The following is a 17,798-nucleotide window of genomic DNA, read 5'->3' on the forward strand; positions in this document are numbered from 1 at the left end:
TTTGGGTTTTTTTTTTTTTTCTTGATTTTGTTCCTGTCTTGGTCCTAAATCTTGGTCCTCTAGTCTGTGCTTTTAGTGCGATGTAAAAAGCAGATGGTATCTCCTTTTCTTGCAGGAGTGCTTTGACAAAAAAAAACCCAAACAAACCCATTCGAGTAGTATCTGTATATTACAATTACCAGCAAGCTTAGAAATGTTAACTAATAAAGTGCGATATGTATAATGAATTTTCTCTCAGATTCTTAATTATATTTTCATAATGCACAGTGCAAGTTTCCCGTGCTACTGCAGTGGGGAGATTCTCTTTTCAAGGTTAAGCCGTCTACACCTGCTACAGGAGAAGGACTGTGGCCTTCATATTAAACTCTGAAAGCATTGAAACTGTATCCTGCCAGCCTGAACTTCTAACATTTGAATTTACGTCAGTGAACATCGGTGGAGCCCTTTTGGATAACTTTGGATTTCTGCCTCAGCCTGATCCTGCTTGGCTGCCAGGGTCACTTTACTGAAACACTAGATACTCAAAACCCCATAAACCAACTACGCAAGATCAGAATGCTCCACCCATGATTAAAGGTAAGAGTTAAACCCATAGTGAGCCTGAGGAAGCCAACATCCACAATACTTTTACATTTACTTACAATTTTAAATGAGACTTTTTACAATAAGAAGCCTGATTTTAACTAGACACGTTCCATTGTTTTTGAAATCAAATAATTTCTATTAATGCTTCAGCTAATATTGAAAAGCTTAAGCAATAATTTTAAAAACATGACAGTTACAGAAACACAAAATATTGTAGTTTTCCCTGTGCTTTCTGATTACTGATCACTCATACTCAGTGGCATTTATTCTTTAATTCCTCCCCCCACATATATATGTATTTAATATATAGGAATATATATGAAATCGCATACAGCTTCATTCACAAACTAGATAAATGGAGCTATGTGCAATTTTTTAAGGTAACCATATTTATAGGCAGTCAGCCCACGTCATTCATGTCAAATGTAACAGCATGTTAGCAAAACAAATAGTTCTGGAATTCAGGTTACTCATTGCCTTAGATCTCTGGGTCAGGATCTATTTTTTTTTTTCCCCAGAGTGTGAGACTTTATGATATCAGGTTTCTGATTCATAAATCAAAGCTAGCATGTGCTATCACAATAAAAAGATCAACACAAACTCTTGTGGTAACAGTGCTTTTCAGAGAAACTTAGCCTTGTGTTTTAGTATGAAGTGTATTTGAGAATCAAGCAATAGAATAGCAAAGCCTAGCACCTAGCATACAGATTTTACAGTATTTGTCCAATATGAGTACATCCTTTTGAAGAGGAATATATTGGCTCTATCTAGAGTGGTAAAATCCACTCCTTTTGCTTATGTGCCAGAAGTCAAGTGTATTCATGAAGATCCACCTGTGTATTTAATAATACTTCTTCCACATATACCCCCCCATCCGTGCATACCAGAGCAATGTCCTTGCAGAATACTTTCTATATGTGGAAGGGGGGGGAAGAGCTATAGTAATGATACTTCCGAGACCATTTTAGGAGTGATCTATACCATTAATGAAACAGTTCTGGCCTCTATTTCTCACACCAGGACCTCTTTTGTACTAGTTAATGTACTCATTTTCTAACTGATTGTAAAAGTACATGTGATTCTCTATGCTCTCTACATACTAAGCTTTAGTCTTAACAACCGTTAGAGCAGGCTCCTCTCCGTCATTTCTGCTTCATGAAGATGGTGTCTATAATCGTTACGGGCTTAGACAAAAAAACCTCCCAAACTCCACAAAGTGGCCAATCCTACTGCTTCTAATGGTAATCCGTTGCCCTGCTTTTTGTGCTATGACCTACTGTTTTTGCCAGATTCTACCAGCCTAACTTGCCCGGGATCTGGAAAATGGACATTGCAGTTGCACAAACCAGCTGTGCAGGTACACTGACTCTTTACCACGTGTGCAGGAAGTTTCATGTGCCCATACACCATGTATCTACAGTGTGTTTGACTGTCTTCCACCACCCGCTTTGGATCTGTAAGTATTGTTAGGCTTGGGACTTCTTTTTTCCTCAACAATTCAGACTGTTTTTCTACAGCTATTACAGTTCTAAAACATTTTGCTAATCATAGTACAGAGCAGAAAGAACTTACTTTGTAGTTTGCAAAGCAGAATGTGCTTTCAATTACAATTTGCAATTACTATGTTCTGTAATATAGAAACATCCATTACCAGTAACAAAATGATTCAAACATTCAAATCTTCAAATTTGCTGTTATTTCTGCTTTCTTCTGTTTAAACCACACCTAGTTCAGGATCCAACTGGCTGATTTAATAGTAGTTGCTCCATTTTCTCTAGCTAGTCTGCCAATCCTAGTAGGAAATCTAATGTGCATGTTTAACTTCCAAATACTTTGCAGAATGAGAATAAAGGTAGTATTTAATTCCTTTCACTCAGATTTGCTTAAAACACAACTCAGATTTTATACCTTAAATAATATTCTTTGCCTTCTGAAATCTTAAATGTTAAATTGTTATTCTTTCATGTTTTTGGAGTTACGGCAAAATGAAGCCACACAAAGTATGTTTTACTACAGTGTTTCACTATTTAGGAAAAAGTGAATCAGTAAGATCAATCTATAAAGAGATCATATAGCAGTATAAATGCACCAAATTTGTTTTGAAAGACCTCATGTGAGTGATCTAAATCTTCGCAAGCTATCTTAACTGAGAAACTTGATCCTCACTTTTTGCCTTTCATAGTATGAATTTCCATTTGCAGGTAGGGTCAATCACAAGCTCCATCCTCCATCGATGATTAGTTCATTACCAGTCATGTAGGCAGACTGAAATTACATAAAAAGTAACAATAATTTAACTAACTTTTCATGGCTATTAAGTACAGGGAAACATTTTTTCTTTAAATGCGAAAAACTGCTTTCTTTTTATACAAACACCATTTTTGTTTTATAAAAATATCTGAATAAATAGAATATAAACAAACTTATAAATGGAAGCCTTTCAGCTAGCTCAGGGGAGTGTAGCAAAAGTATTATTAGAGGCATTAAGATGAGAATGCATCCTGAGTGTACACATTCACATAAGCTAGACTTCAGATCTCTCACCTGCAGGAATAATACCTCACACTATGATGTTATTAGCTCTGTTCAGCTGAGCAGAATCTGACCAGGTCAGCTAATAATTATAAGGGGACCTAACTGAAAATTTAGATAGTGCAGAAAAGTGAGGTAAGCAACTGAGCTGTTGACATTCTTCTCTGTATGCCAGTACTGAAGCATATTGGAATATATTGGAAAACTAGAATTCTGCCTACACATGGTTGAAAACCCTGTGACCAGACTGGAAAAAAAAAAATCATCAGCTTTACAGAAACACTAAAACTAAGATGAAAATGAGAAACAGATTACTGATAGATAGCGACATTAAGACTGAATTAATTCCATTAAAGTATTCTGTTATGCTCAGTAGGACTGCTGGACAAGTCCGGAGGAATCCAGTCCAATTTTAGATTCATAGTAAATTCATGGCATCTGAAATAACCTTGATGTGTGCTCATTAGTGTTGGTGGTATTTGCAGTGGTCATTAAGAGTTTGGTCTATAACAACCTCAGTGGGTCTATTGTTTTCCTTATGCCAAAAGGGTAGATTTACTCTGAGCATTAGCCCTTTTAGCTAAAAATCTCCAGCAGTTCTACACAAATATTTGCTCTTAGATAGCGAAGGTAGGTGATGACTACTAATTCTACCTCCTTGAAACATAATCTAGCTGCAGTGCAAACTTGGAAAAGCAGACAAGCCCATTTCTCCTATCATTCAGGGTGAATTGGGGTCAGTCAATTTGCTCACATGACATGAAACCACCAGGCTATGGTACCAAATACATAACGCCTTAACAATCACCGTCAACATTCAGAGTACTTTTTGTATTGTAGGTTGAACTCAGTAAAAGATTGTCAGCTTTTTATTTTTGTAATAATCTAGCTCAAAGACAATATAAATCCTCCTAAAACAAATTCCCTCTATTGTGATGCAGCGAAGTAGCATGGGATTCTGTGACAGGAAATTTTATCATTCTATACTTACTTCATCAGAGGCCAAGTACACAAAGAGATGGGCTACTTCTTCAGCAGTAGCCATCCTACCAGTCTTCTGTCTGGCTAGAAAGTCTTTCAATGCCTAGGTATATAAGAGCATTTGGTATATTAAAAAAATAAAGCAATTATTTAAATCCGGTTAGTCTGACATGTACAAAGCAATACTGGAAACAGGCCATAAGCCACAACTTCCTTTAGTACACTGGGTAGGGAATTTATGCTAGAAAAAGAAATTGGAAGATTAACAGTAGTATGAATTTCAGGTTGCAAAATAGGAGACTGGATCTAAATCTCTGGTTCCAGAATAAAGCCAACATAAGTCCTTCTTCCTTTGGTGGTAGACATTCCCAGGGCCTTCAAATGAGTGCTCACAGTTATCCAGTCAGTATGGTTAAGAAGCCCAAATAACTTTGAAATGAGAAGGCCAGAATGCCCTTTCTATCATAGTTTTGCACTAGTTTGTGGCTGCCAGATGCCACAGTAGAAAACATCATCTACTTTTGCACTAGATACTGTAACCAATGGTTGCAAATACTTCCATAGATGACAGACCCTCTGTAGTCACTAAGCAATAGTATCCTTCTGAGGCATTTTAAAACTTCTGTCTTGAGTACAAACTGACCAAACTATGAAAGGAGACACATATGTTATCGTTGGTATTCTGAAATAGGGGACATTCTTGAATCTGGGCAGAAATGCCTTTTTTTTTTTTTAAGGGAGTTAAATATATATATGTACATGATCAAAGTAATAAATTACTTTCTCACCTGTTCTGGGTTCGGCTGGGCTTGTATTCTTTCCTGTAAAGATGGTGTGTCAACAGTTCCTAAGCAAAATTTTAAATTCAATGTTAAAAAACAACTGCATCAACAGTCATGACAAAGAAATGCAGTTCATTGGTTCTATTTCTATGTCTTAACACTTGAGTGTAACTTCATAATATGATTCAGGAGTGTGCTGGTTTTGGCTGGGGTAGAGTTAATGTTTTCCATAGTAGCTCGTATGGTGCCGTGTTTTGGATTTGTGCTGGAAACGGTGTTGATAACACAGGGATGTTTTCGTTACTGCTGAGCAGTGCTTACACAGAGTCAAGGCCTTTTCTGCTCCTCACCCCACCCCACCAGCGAGCAGGCTGGGGGTGCACAAGAAGTTGGGAGGGGACACAGCTGGGACAGCTGACCCCAACTGACCAAAGGGATATTCCATACCATATGACGTCATGCTCAGCTTATAAAGCTGGGGGAAGAAGAAGGAAGGGGGGATGTTCGGAGTGATGGCATTTTGTCTTCCCAAGTCACCGTTATGCATGATGGAGCCCTGCTTTCCTGGAGATGGCTGAACACCTGCCGGCCGATGGGAAGGAGTGAATGGATTCCTTGTTTTGCTTTGCTTGCGTGTGCAGCTTTTGCTTTGCCTATTAAACTGTCTTTATCTCAACCCACGAGTTCTCTCACATTTACCCTTCCAATTCTCCCCCCCCATCCCACCGGTAAGGAGTGAGTGAGGAGCTGTGTGGTGCTTAGTTGCCCACTGGGGTTAAACCATGACAAAGAGAAAGACTGCAAAACTATCAACATAGCATAGGACTCTAAACTTCAGTAAAAGGCAAGCCTTGAGAATCAGACTCAATACTTTTCAGATGGTTAAACAATGGCTAGCCTGTTAGCTAGCCCTTGTCTGCTTCTAACTTCCAGACTATGTCTTTGAAAATAAACATCCAAACACTATGTAATGAATATAACATGCATGTGTTGGGTTAACAGACTAAACATACTATAAAAGTAACAACTTTTCTATTTTAATTCTCAGAAGCATTTCAAGCATGTCCCATTCTTTTTGATTGCTGGTAACTTTAGTTGCTACTTGCAAGTCTATTCTTTGTTAACAATGTCAGACTAAATCGGGCCTTCTAGCACCCGCTCCTAGTTTACAAAATAATGTAAGAATACTTACCAGGACATATGCAGTTGCATCTGATGCCTTGTTCAATGAAATCAGCAGCCACAGACTTTGTTAGACCAATAACTGCTGCCTTTGAAGTACTGTATACACATCTGTTCACAACTCCTAACAGAAGTTCAGTGTGAAGGCAGCATAGAAACATGTTTAAGAAAAAAAAAAAAAAAGAGACCCAAGTTTGTTCAATATGCACCTGCTTCTGGACTCCAGCATTTCCTGTAGCACGCGTAGTCTCTCCATAAGGGCGGGCTAACTAGAACGCTGACTGCCAGAATTCTACTCAGGCATACACCACAGCAAAGCACACGATCTTTCAATAGTATCAGTTTGGGGAGTAGTCTAGAATAGTTACCAAAGCAAACAAAGATTTAGGAACAGCAGAGACCCATCTGTTAGTCACCATCAGGTTTCCTTGGGAAGCATAGCTATAGCGCTTACGTAACTGCCATTTCTTCATTGTTTCTCTGAAGGACATATGTGGTAAGATATCACTGGAAGTAATTCCTTTTTAGTTAATACAAACTGGTAAAAAGGATGCTACAAAACATTCAGGACACAGATTTAAAAGCTCAAAGGCAAGGATCTTAATGTTTCTGCAATTTCCCATCTGTGTCCTTACACATATGTACAAGTTGATATATTAACTTTTTTTTTTAATTGCATCTCTCCACAGGATTGGCAACGTCCTCTAAATTCAAAGTCGTGCAATATTTATTTTGCATTCCCGCCATTTTAAAGATTATATAAGGAACTCTAGCAAGCTACTGACCTTTAACGCTGGATGCCACAGAAGACATATTTATAATATTTCCAGATTTTTGTTTAAGCATCTGCAAAAGAATACTTATGTCATTCAAATGCAAACTATTTTGCCACCTGCAGGTCCAGCAAAATAGCTCATAACAACCTGTGGAACAGCCCTACATTCCATTGGTACTCAGGGTAACAAAGCTTAATTGGCATGAATAGGTGCTTATCTCTTTTTGATCTAATTGACTGAAGTAGTAAAGCAGAATCTGAAAATCTCACTAGGTTCTCCTAAGTCATCTCAGGGGTGAAGACTATGACAGGAAAGGATTTTTTTTCCTAGATAGCCCCCTCTGAATCATTGTCCTCTTGTCACTACAGTACGTTACCCTACACAGACATCTGCTCATGCCATCTACCAATGCACTAATTCACTTCTCCGTTGCTTTGGAGAAGACTAAAACACAACACTAGCATCTTTGAATTGTAGCTAAATTTAAGTTATAACCTTTTAGGCATCTCAAAACCTGAGATGCCTGAAGCTGTTATAAAGAACATTTGAAAATGAAGATCACCTAAGAAAAAAAAAAAAAACCAAACCCAAAAAACAAAAAAGACTGGAACAATAGTGAAAAGAGCAGTCATCATCCAGTCGTGGTCACAGCTTCCACTTCTGGCCTTTGCATTTACAGGAATACAAACACCTTTTTCAGTCCACAAATTTTTGTAGTCCTGAACCTAGTTACTACGTCAAACACAAGTGTCCTCAAGCTGCTAGACTGTCTAATTGGATTGTTGTTCTGATACAACCAGCATGTTGGCATCAGTGGCACTGAATTGCTTCACAAGATCGTTTCCAGATTTGCATAAAATTCATATTAATATACATATTTTATAAATATTTTGTAGCAGTGGTATTGTGCAGCTGTGTGCTATAGTATAATATGGTAGCACTGTATTGCAATGGCTCCCTCACTGCTCTGCGTTTGAAGGATTTTAGTTACAAACTACATAGGGCAAAACCCCTGAATTAGTCTTCTCTACCATATCCTTCAGATGGATTGTCTACTTGAAGGATTGCACGTTGCAGAGACTGTTTTAGAGTAGGATCGCTGTAATCTAGGGGCCGCCCCTGTACAAAGTGGCATACTTGCCTTTTTATCTCAAACCCCACGCTGTCACAGTGGCAACAACTTAAGACCTCTCACATTTTAAACACAACGCAGCAGAGACTAAAAATCATGGGCAACCAAGCCTTACCTTAGGAAGGAATGTCTTGATCATTAGATACATGCTGCGAACATTGAGGTTCATAGTGAAGTTCCAGTCTTGCTCCTCACACTCCAGAATGGTTCCATGATGAACAAACCTAGAATAAGCACATGAAGTGGATTACTGCCCGTGTTTTATATTTCTATGACTTTTTATGCATATTTTTCCATTGCTATTTTGTAATAGCTAGTCCTTCCAACCTTGAAAAGGAGGGACAAGAGCTCTTTTGAAGAAAGCAAGCAACAGTACTTGTCTTCTGATGAGTACCAGGGACACAAGATGGATCCGATATGTGCAAAGAAATGTTTGGTAATAGGGAAACTAAAAAAGATAGTGCACTGGCAGACCATCAATTTTGCTCACTGTTGTGCCATGAGGGCCAAAGCCATCAGTATAGGGCACCCATAGAGCAGGAAGAACATAAATTCCAGAACCATTCTATCTTGGCCTGGGTAACAGAACTACGCACAGAAAGTTCACTGTTAATGAAAACACATGAAAATTTATATTAAAGATATAAAATGCATTAAAACAAGAGAAATAAAATGAATTTAAGTAAAAGAAACTACTTCTGGAGGACGGGGAAAACTGGAAAAAGAAGTAGGATCAAATAGAAGCTGGTTACCCTGCAATGTTACAGAGGACGTCAATCCTTTCAATCTCCTTGGCCAGATTTTCTATCTGCTCCTTTTTGGTGACATCCAGAACCCGTATTTGAATGCCTAGAAAAACATGGTATTAACTTCAGCGTATTTGGCTAAGGATCAGCAGTTTATTTTTCTGAAGTGCCGAGGACTGCATTTACGATTCAAGTCAGTGGCTTGCCAGGAACAGTCCCCTCTCAGCGGTCCACCACCACATGGAGACTCACTGAGCGAGAGCTACCATTAATTATTAAATTAGTGCAATAGTTAAATCAGGACAGCGATGGACAGCATGGCATGCTATTTAAAATATCAGAAGGGAATTAAAAAAAGATCAACTCATTTGATTGTCATACAGCATCACACAAGCAGATGAGCCAATGTCATTTACCATAAAAACATTTCCAATAAATTTGAATTCCACTGTGCTCTCAAACTGAAAAATTACAGAGCCTGTATAGTCATAACAAGCTTTCATGCCCACTGTTATAGAATAATAATTACCTGAAACTAGTTAAGTGTGTCACATATACTCATCTATCCATGTGTAGTTGAGGATATGATGAATCAGCTTTATACCATTTAATTAATGAGAAAAAGTGATTTTGCATAAGCCAATAACTTACATAACCTGGAATGATATCATAGCCATGATAATAGAAATGAAGAGGAAGTGTAATAAATTGATGGCTTCTATCATGGAGGCTAGTTTAAAAATATGATGCTTATATTTTTGCAATTATTTGTTTATAATCATTTATAATCAAATAAAAGAGGTCTGGAAACATGTTGCTTTTCACTATAAGCTTCTATGTATTTCAGCCTCTGACAGCTGTCACTGTCAGCGCTTATAGCATGGGCTGTGCCTGTGCCATACCTTCAAGAAAGACGCTGATAAAAAAAAAAAACCCAACCAAAACAACCCCTCCAAAAAACCACCTTCTATTTTGTTCAGAGAAGTTACCTCTGAAAGATTGAGAAACATAATTTCTGCAAAACAGGGTCAGGCTCCACTCTTCCAAACACTTTTCAATAAAATCAGCCCCTGTAACAGAACTGCTTAAGGGCCAACCACAGCCGTGCCATCCCCTGGCCAGAAGTGAAAAGAGCAAACTAAAAGAGCTACTCTTCCAGATGAGCTGTAATATATGATATGATATAATCTACACGTTATTTTATCTCATTTTACTTAAGTAGCTTCCAGTAATCTAACACAACTAGCTTCTCTCACCCATGTCAAGGCTGAATCCTTACTATGGAACAGGCATACTTCACGATACGCTTTGCCTGCACCTTCACTCCATACTGTGCGTAAAGACTGAGCTGTGTCCCCTTCTCAAATACATGAATTTTTCATCCAAAGGAAACCCGGATGAGTGGAAAAGAAGGAGTCAGGGTGTACTCCAGTAGTTCCTTTAGTGGGTACAGTTAGGCTCCCAGGGCACTAAGACTTGCTGCTGCTGACCCTTTTGCCACGGCCCGGTCATGGCATATCCTGTGTCTAGGATGAAGGCACATCTAGTGCAGAACACACCTGTGCCCCAAAACAGGTTTTTTTTTACCATTTAGTCATGTGCTACTAGTGACACACCATCTAATAAATGCCTACAGCTACCTATTGAGAGACTGTAGAGAAGATGGAGCCAGACTTCTCAGAGGCCCACAGTGGAAAGACGAAAGGCAACAGAAAGAAGTTGGAACATGGGAAAGTCTGACTGAATATAAGGTGTGTTCGTTTTTTATCATTTTTGGTGGGGGTTTTTTGATGTTTTGGGGTTTGTTTTTTGTTTGTTTTTAAAATATCATTATTATTTTAAAACCATGAGGGCAGTCACACTGGAACAGGGACCTACAGAGGTCGTTGAGGAAATTCCATCCTTGGAGATGTTCAGAACTTAATTCAACACAGCCCTGAGCAACCTGCTCTAGCCAGAGCCACTTTGAGCAGTAGGCAGGACCAAATGGCCTCCAGAGGTCTCATCCAATGTACACAATTCTATGAAATACTGTAAAGCTGGCTGTAACACATCTGAGTGATGTCTAAATTATGGGAGAATTTGATCTGAAATGGATAAAAACCTGTTTCTTTTGAAGCCAAACTGACAAGTCCATGAACAGGCTTTATATACCTTAGTTAAATGTTATAGACACTTCTGAAGAGATTTGTGTATAACGATGCAATTAGACTACAGACTTGTGATTAACATCAGCACTGGAATTACCTCTCCTGGATAAAATTCAAAGATCACAATGTGCCAAGTCTTGATGAATTATAGCTTAACTAATCATATGTCAAAAGGATGGAAATGGCTCTGAGTGTATGGAAAATTACCTCTTTCCTTGTGAACACACTAGCAGAGGGAAAAAAATGCACAGTTCAAAACGTAACACTTTCCTACACACCCTCAGAATGAACCTAGAAAGTCCTAAAGTTCCTAAAGAATTACAAAGGGATTGCTTGTGGTGAACTCCAGTCAGTAGAGACCGATGTTCACTCTAAAAGTTGTGCCAGAGAAAAGTGTTTTTGCATATTTAACTGTCACTCTGTAATAGGAATTCAGTAAATCCACTTCCTTCTGTCAAATTAAGTTGGAAGCATTTTCAGTTGTGAAATATATCCAAGTAATTTTTTCAATCTTGAAATAAAATTATTTTTTTTTTAATATTGTGTCCCACACTTGTGTCACTTACGATTAAGAAACACAGCTATGCAAAACCTGCTTCTTGAAGTATGTTCCTGTGATATCAGTAGGAAAGCAACCTTCAGGCTTGAGCATTTGTACAAACAGAATAGGCTTATGTAGTGTTGGTGGAATTAGTTTCTGAAGACATACGAATTCTACTAGACAGCTATCCTGTCACTGCATTCCTTAGTAAGTATGGACCATGGAAATGCAAGACATTAAACCTACTTTTTGTATAGCTAGATGTCAGTTCTTGCGATCAGAGAAAAGCATTCCATGCCTTTTAGAGTGATATGTTTGACAATTAGCCTAGCGATCTCAAAAGGTAATTGAAATGGGTGCCATTCTGGGAAGCAGAAATCAACTGCTTCTGTGACACAAGAAACCCAAAGTTATTCCACGTGCCTGGAATAATACTCTGTCTGATATGCTGATGTTGCAGTATTTTACACGCTAAATCTCTGCCATTCCACACCACAGAATAAAGCAATGCCAACGTCTAAAGAATTAGTCTGGATATTTTCCATTTTTTCTGGCCTTTTGAATTTTGCCCTATCCTCAAATTATATTTCAGCCAGTCTACAACAAAACTTGCGAGAGATGAACTAATGCCTACTGTAGGTCATTTACCTGGATATTTCTCCAGTTCTTGCAGCTTAGACTCATTGATGTCTGTAGCAACGACTTTGGCTCCTTCTTTAGCAAAAGCCTGAAGAATACAAGTGAGAGAAGCAGTTTATATTTAGATATTCCAGATCTTACCAGAAATAAAATCTGTTTTCTTCTCATTTCCTTTTTGGCTTGAAATAAAAGTTGGCTGAAGGCAGCTGATCTCTCACTTTTCATTCTGGGCATGTCAGAAAGTAATGGACATCAATTGCCACACATCCTGGGGACAACTAAGTAACTATGCATGATATAAAATAGATTTAAGATGTTTTCCTTAAAGTAAGGAATCCATAAATAAAGTGTGAGAACAGTAACCACACTAAGACAACTGGTATTATTATCGCCCTTATTAGCTGCATGTACACTAGCAAGCGCGTTACAAACATGTAGGGCTAGAATTGTCTGTATTGTTGGATTTAAATGAAGTTAGGGGATTTGACAAGTAAAGGCATGAGTCAAAAAAAAGGAATGGTGGTATATAAACTTTATGAAAATCCTTTGCATCCGAATCACTGGAATACAGCAATATTAAAAGCAGCATGACTTTTCTTTGATACTTAAGCAGAAATATTCCTTTATTCTTCATGCTCCCCTCAAAACCTGCTTTCTCTGCATTGTGATTACTGATAAATCAACAGCTACGCTAACAAAGTAACCTCTGTGTCAAAAGTATTCTGACATCGCAGACTGTAGCCCCTAATCTTCAAAATAAGTGTCTCAAGTGCAGCTTAAGAGGATAGTGGCATTAAACATGCCAGCCTTCCGTGGCTTGTTGGGTATTTACAGAGTGAAATCATCAGGAAAATTACCTACTACTTTGACGGAGTATTTTAATGTAAGTGCCAAGATCAGCAGTTTTCTGCATTCTTAACTGCATACATGAGAAACTAACTAGTCTGGCAAAAATCCTACTTAGAGGAGCTTTTCCTGGCTTGTTGATTACATTACAGAGGTACTGAGACAACTCTACTAGGTTCTCTATCTGCTATGGAAGAAGGAAGTAGCAGGGGAAGAACAGGTCGGAAGGAATTAAAAGTTAACACATATGTTGAATTCTGTTTAACAGTAATTTAATAAAATTTGTAAAGGATTTCTCACAGTTGCTCTTTGTGAACAATGTTGTAGCCATGCTGTTAGTATCATGTAGACTTGGTTACATCAACTATTAGTGTAGATAAAACATCTTAGCTTTGCTGCAGGGGATCTTTGCAGTATCCAGCCTTATAACAGGAAATATTCCCTCTATCCTCCTTATCTTCTCCCAGAACAAAGCAGCAGATATACTGGATTAAAGGTACAGGCAGTACAACCATATATTGTTAGAAAAGCAGTTGCAGCTGTTCTCAAGTCTTCCCTTATGGCTAACATCACCCCTCAGAGCTGAAGACTTTCAGAAATTCAAACGGTGCAAAGCATGCATGATACAGTATAGCTACTATATTATTCCCTGAATTTTTCAATGGGTAGTTCTGACTTCATCAAGGGTTTATTAATTCAAGAACTTGTTTGGTGCAGCTGTCATTGGACAAGCTAGCATTAGAGACCTAGCTTAGGTACAGGAGAACATTTTCCAACTTAGTATAGCAGCTGCTCGTCCAAGCCCCTGTGCTGCTGCAGACAGCAGTATTGTCTTCCCATCAAGCCGACCCATACTGCTGACCTGCGCAGACAGAAGATGTCACGGAATCTTTAGCAAAAAGATGAGCCAACAACACTCACTGGGAATCAGATGCAAATGCATTCCAAAAGCTAGATGTGATTCAGAGTACCTCTGCCATCAAATCATATCACAGATTGTCCCGTTTGGCTGCAGTGAATCAACCAGGCTGAGGGGGGGACTGCCTCAACCTCCCCCCCCACCCCCATAAGTAAGGACCTCAAAAAGATCAAAAGGCATTTGAGCTCAAAAGCCAAGCTTCCTGTTATATTATAACAGAAACCAGACTTTATTTTTCCTTAAACAGAAAAGAGAGAGTCAAGATGAAACAGAAGTACAATAGTTTGTAATCTAGCATTTCCACTGTCCATTGTGTTCTTAGAAAGCAGGTCTATCTTCTATTGCCCTCAAACTACAAACTCATCAACTTCCTAGATTGCAATAAATTCCACACAAAACCCTGGCCTAGGTGTCTGCTCTGAATTGTCTTAGGAATCTTCCAGCACAGCAGATTCCCAGCTCCAACAAGGCAGGAGGGTGAGGGGGGAATGAAGGTCCTGTCTCGCCTTTCTCACATTGCTTGCTCTCAGGGAACTACTGAGCATGCTTGGGGCAAGCGGGAGGTTCCACCTTATTCAATGTGTAGGAGCCAAAAGGCAAAATGTAGCCCTCTTCTCTTCTGCCCAAGCACACACTTTCAAATGCTGCATTATGTTTAAAGAAATACAGCATGTAAAGTTGCAGACAAACAAGTAAAAGCAAATGCCATCCTCTCACTCCTATGGATTCAAAAGGTTCCAGTAGGATTTTTGGTTATTTAAGGAATAAACTACTTAATAGGATGTTTCAAAGAACTACCTAAAAAGTAAGGCCACTGTGTTCCAGTCAGAGTGCGATATCTGGTTTGTTAACTGGGTTCCCAATAAGCAAAACTTCTGCACTTTTATAATCCACAGAGCAAAATTTGTTTATGTAGCTATGAGTGTAGAAAGGTGTCCCAAGAACTTGAAGTCTTTGAATATATACAGGAATCCAACATACCGAGTCCTTTGCTGAGAAGTTAAGATAAAGATGCCATAATCTCCTCCAGGTTAGCAGCCAATGCTATCATCTAGAGATGCTTCAATCCATGCTGTGACTCATGTTGAATGAGTTGAATTTAGTGTCCTACGTCTTACACCAGATTATTCATTTCTCTGATTTTGACCAGAAATTCTGTTTTCTCAGCAGCTTTTCCTGACAAAAGTTGCAGCAAAACTAGTGTTTCCCTGAAGGTTACAGATTCAACAAATCAGACTTCTTCTGAATCTGTTTAACTGAAAAACTCTGTTCCAATATGAAAAACATGATCTCTTTTGATTTAAAGTTGGACTGAGTTACAGACCATGTTTCAAGACATTGAAATGTTTTGCTGGAGGTTCCCCCCCTTAACTGGGACACACACGCACACAGGAACAAAGCACAAAACTAAAGAACAGTCTCCTAAGCAAACACTAACTGAGATGCACCTTCCTCATTAGGGGAAAGCACAATACCTTAAAAATCACTTTTTAGGTTGGCTAGTAAAAAGACGTCTCTTCAGATACCTCTGATGGTAGGCTGTATAAGGTTATATGAGATCGGGCCCGCCTTAGCATAACCTTTTTGCATTGACGGGTGAAAAATACAAAGTTAACAGAGCAGAATGAGATTACACACACAACTAGGTTGCGCTGTCTCTCTAGTGTACCAAGCGTTCCAAAACGCAACTCCTCAAACACAAAACTCTGGGAAAGGTTCTATTAGTTGTAGCAAGTCCCGAGCATCTCAACAATGAGCTCAAAGTGCTCACTCAAGGCAGAGGAAGCTCTTTCTTGTTCTTTGTTGTCGTATACACCTTTTCAGCGGGAAACAAAAAATGATCAGTTCAAGTACTTCCCCAAATCACCTTAACACTGTGGAAGCAAAATGCACTATAAATACATTTTTCAATCTAACATTCAGTTTTTGTGAACATTTGCCACACCGATTGTGTAAAGCATTTAAAAATAAGTATTAATATAGTCACTCACCAAGAGATCTCAAACAGCTTGTTATGTTTACTGACCTTTGTACAAAAGGAAGTTTTATACTTTTTTTTTTGCTGTGCTTTTTGGGATTTGTAGTCTAATTGGTAAATTTCTCTAGATGAACGTAATTTCCTGTTGAAACATTGAGATGCTGCCATCTAGTGAAACTCAAGATTTTAAAAGTGTGATTTTCTGCACAGGAAAGGACAAAAAAAAAAAAAAAAAGGACCACCAGCATTGCTGTCCATTCACCCTAAGGAAATCAACAGGATTCCCACCAAACAAGGCCACAAACATGTTTTTCCCAAGCAGTTTCTCTTTAGCAATATAAGCTATCGAATTCCAAACTAGGACAATACATGCATGATAAATTTTGTTCTTTTTGTTAAACTAGTGATTTACCAACTTTTCTTTTTGTATCTAGTGGTTTAACTTACATTTGTTAAGGCAGAGTTAATAAAGCTACCCTGAGAGCATTCTTAAAGAATTTGGAATCCTGCCTGAATTTCAGTTGGCACTGTCCTGGTTTCAGCTGGGATACAGTTAATTTTCTTCCTAGCAAACCCAGCTGGTACAGTGCTGGGTTTTGGATTTAGGTTGAGAATAACATTGATAACACACCGATGTTTTTGTTGTTGCTAAGCAGTGCTTACGCTAGTCAAGGACTTTTCCAACTCTGGAAAAGTGCTCTACCGACTGAGAAGGCTGGAGGTGCGCAAGAAGCTGGGGGGGGGCACAGCCAGGACAGCTGACCCAAACTGGCCAGAGGGACATTCCATACCATGGGACGTCATGCCCAGTACATAAACTGGGGGAAAGCTGGCCAGGGGGGCCGCTGCTCAGGGACTGGCTGGGAATCGGTCAGCAGGTGGTGAGCAATGGCATTGTGCATCACTTGCTTTGTGTATTCTTTTATTATTACTATTTTACTTTATTTCAATTATTAAACTGTTCTTATCTCAACCCCTGAGTTTTCTCACTTTTACTCTTCCAATTCTCTCCCCCATTCCACTGGGGGAGAGTGAGCGAGCAGCTGTGTGGTGCTCAGTTGCCAGCTGAGGTTAAACCACAACAGGCACATTTTCTTCAGAAAAGCCATTTCTGTGGGTAAACCGGGACACACAGACACAAAGTTCAGTAATATTAAGTTTCTCTTGTCTTTCTGCTAAACTATGATAGCTTTCTAAGGCTTTGTGAATCAGCTCCCCAGTAAAAAAAAAAATATCTTTAATGACTAGGTTTTCTAAAAGCATTTATCCTTCTGTCCCTGACCTTTTGCCTACTGAATTTAGAGGCAAAATAGGTTCCTGTTTTTCAGCTCAGTCACCAGAAAAATCTCCATATCTAGAAGTGTTCCAAGCAAGCAATAATTAACAAAACACCCCCTTGAAATTTATACAAAAGAGGTAGAGATCTATATATATACACCTAGTTCTCCCCCTTCTGGAAGGAAAAAAAGTCAGTTTAATTTATTAGAACAACAAAATGGAGGGACTGAAAAAAAAGCTGGTAGCTAAAGAAAATATCTTTCAAGCATAGTGGGAAATTGAAAAAACAAACAAACCAAAGCAAAAAAAACCCCAACCAACCAACCTACCCCAAAACAAAACACCCACCACACAAATACCAGCACTTTGCACTTATCACTGTCAGGAAGTAAATTGCTCCTACATACCTACTGCTGTGGTAGGAAAGGAGACACTGCAGTGCTGAACTCAGAAATGGTATTTAGAACCTGTGTATTTTTGGCTAGCAATATCTTTAAAAGCTTCCCAAAATACATTCCAGGTCAGAGATTTAGAGATAAATGCTTGTGATTTCTTAGTAGTTACAGTAGTTGGCAGAGTTTTCAGCTATTCAAGGTAAATAGATAGCTGGTTCTTTATTAAAGATCTCTGAAGTACCTCCATCAGGTAAATAATCCTTGTGCGACTTTTCTAATTCCAGTAACTGCCAAATGCCCAGGAACATGTCAATGTAACCATTTGCTTATCAGTTT

The 17,798-nt window shown here is 38.7% G+C and overlaps 1 protein-coding gene across 1 annotated transcript; it reads right to left on the reverse strand.

Annotated features, from left to right (window-relative positions):
- Positions 1 to 2,074: 2,074 nt before the first annotated feature.
- Positions 2,075 to 15,852, reverse strand: BDH2 (3-hydroxybutyrate dehydrogenase, type 2). The gene is made up of 10 exons (XM_009327046.1): positions 15,803 to 15,852; positions 13,674 to 13,754; positions 12,056 to 12,134; positions 8,723 to 8,819; positions 8,086 to 8,194; positions 6,848 to 6,908; positions 6,073 to 6,186; positions 4,887 to 4,945; positions 4,109 to 4,201; positions 2,075 to 2,850 (listed from the first exon to the last, which is right to left on the reverse strand). The coding sequence occupies exons 2-10, from the start codon at positions 13,743 to 13,745 to the stop codon at positions 2,797 to 2,799; spliced, it is 738 nt and encodes a 245-aa protein (XP_009325321.1). The 5' UTR covers positions 13,746 to 13,754; positions 15,803 to 15,852; the 3' UTR covers positions 2,075 to 2,796.
- Positions 15,853 to 17,798: the final 1,946 nt, after the last annotated feature.

Source organism: Pygoscelis adeliae, unplaced genomic scaffold (genome assembly GCF_000699105.1).
Source record: "Pygoscelis adeliae isolate BGI_AS28 unplaced genomic scaffold, ASM69910v1 Scaffold87, whole genome shotgun sequence".
NCBI lineage: Eukaryota > Metazoa > Chordata > Aves > Sphenisciformes > Spheniscidae > Pygoscelis > Pygoscelis adeliae.

What these genes read in the sequence shown, in the direction of transcription:
- BDH2 (XM_009327046.1), bottom strand. Translation starts at nt 13,745, where the DNA reads ATGGGTCGGCTTGATGGGAAGACAATACTGCTGTCTGCAGCAGCACAG. An exon ending in AGAACTGGAGAAATATCCAG is followed by an intron (nt 8,820 to 12,055) that starts GTAAATGACCTA and finishes ATGTTTTTCTAG; the next exon opens with GCATTCAAATACGGGTTCTG. An exon ending in CCCAGCCGAACCCAGAACAG is followed by an intron (nt 4,202 to 4,886) that starts GTGAGAAAGTAA and finishes TTATATACCTAG; the next exon opens with GCATTGAAAGACTTTCTAGC.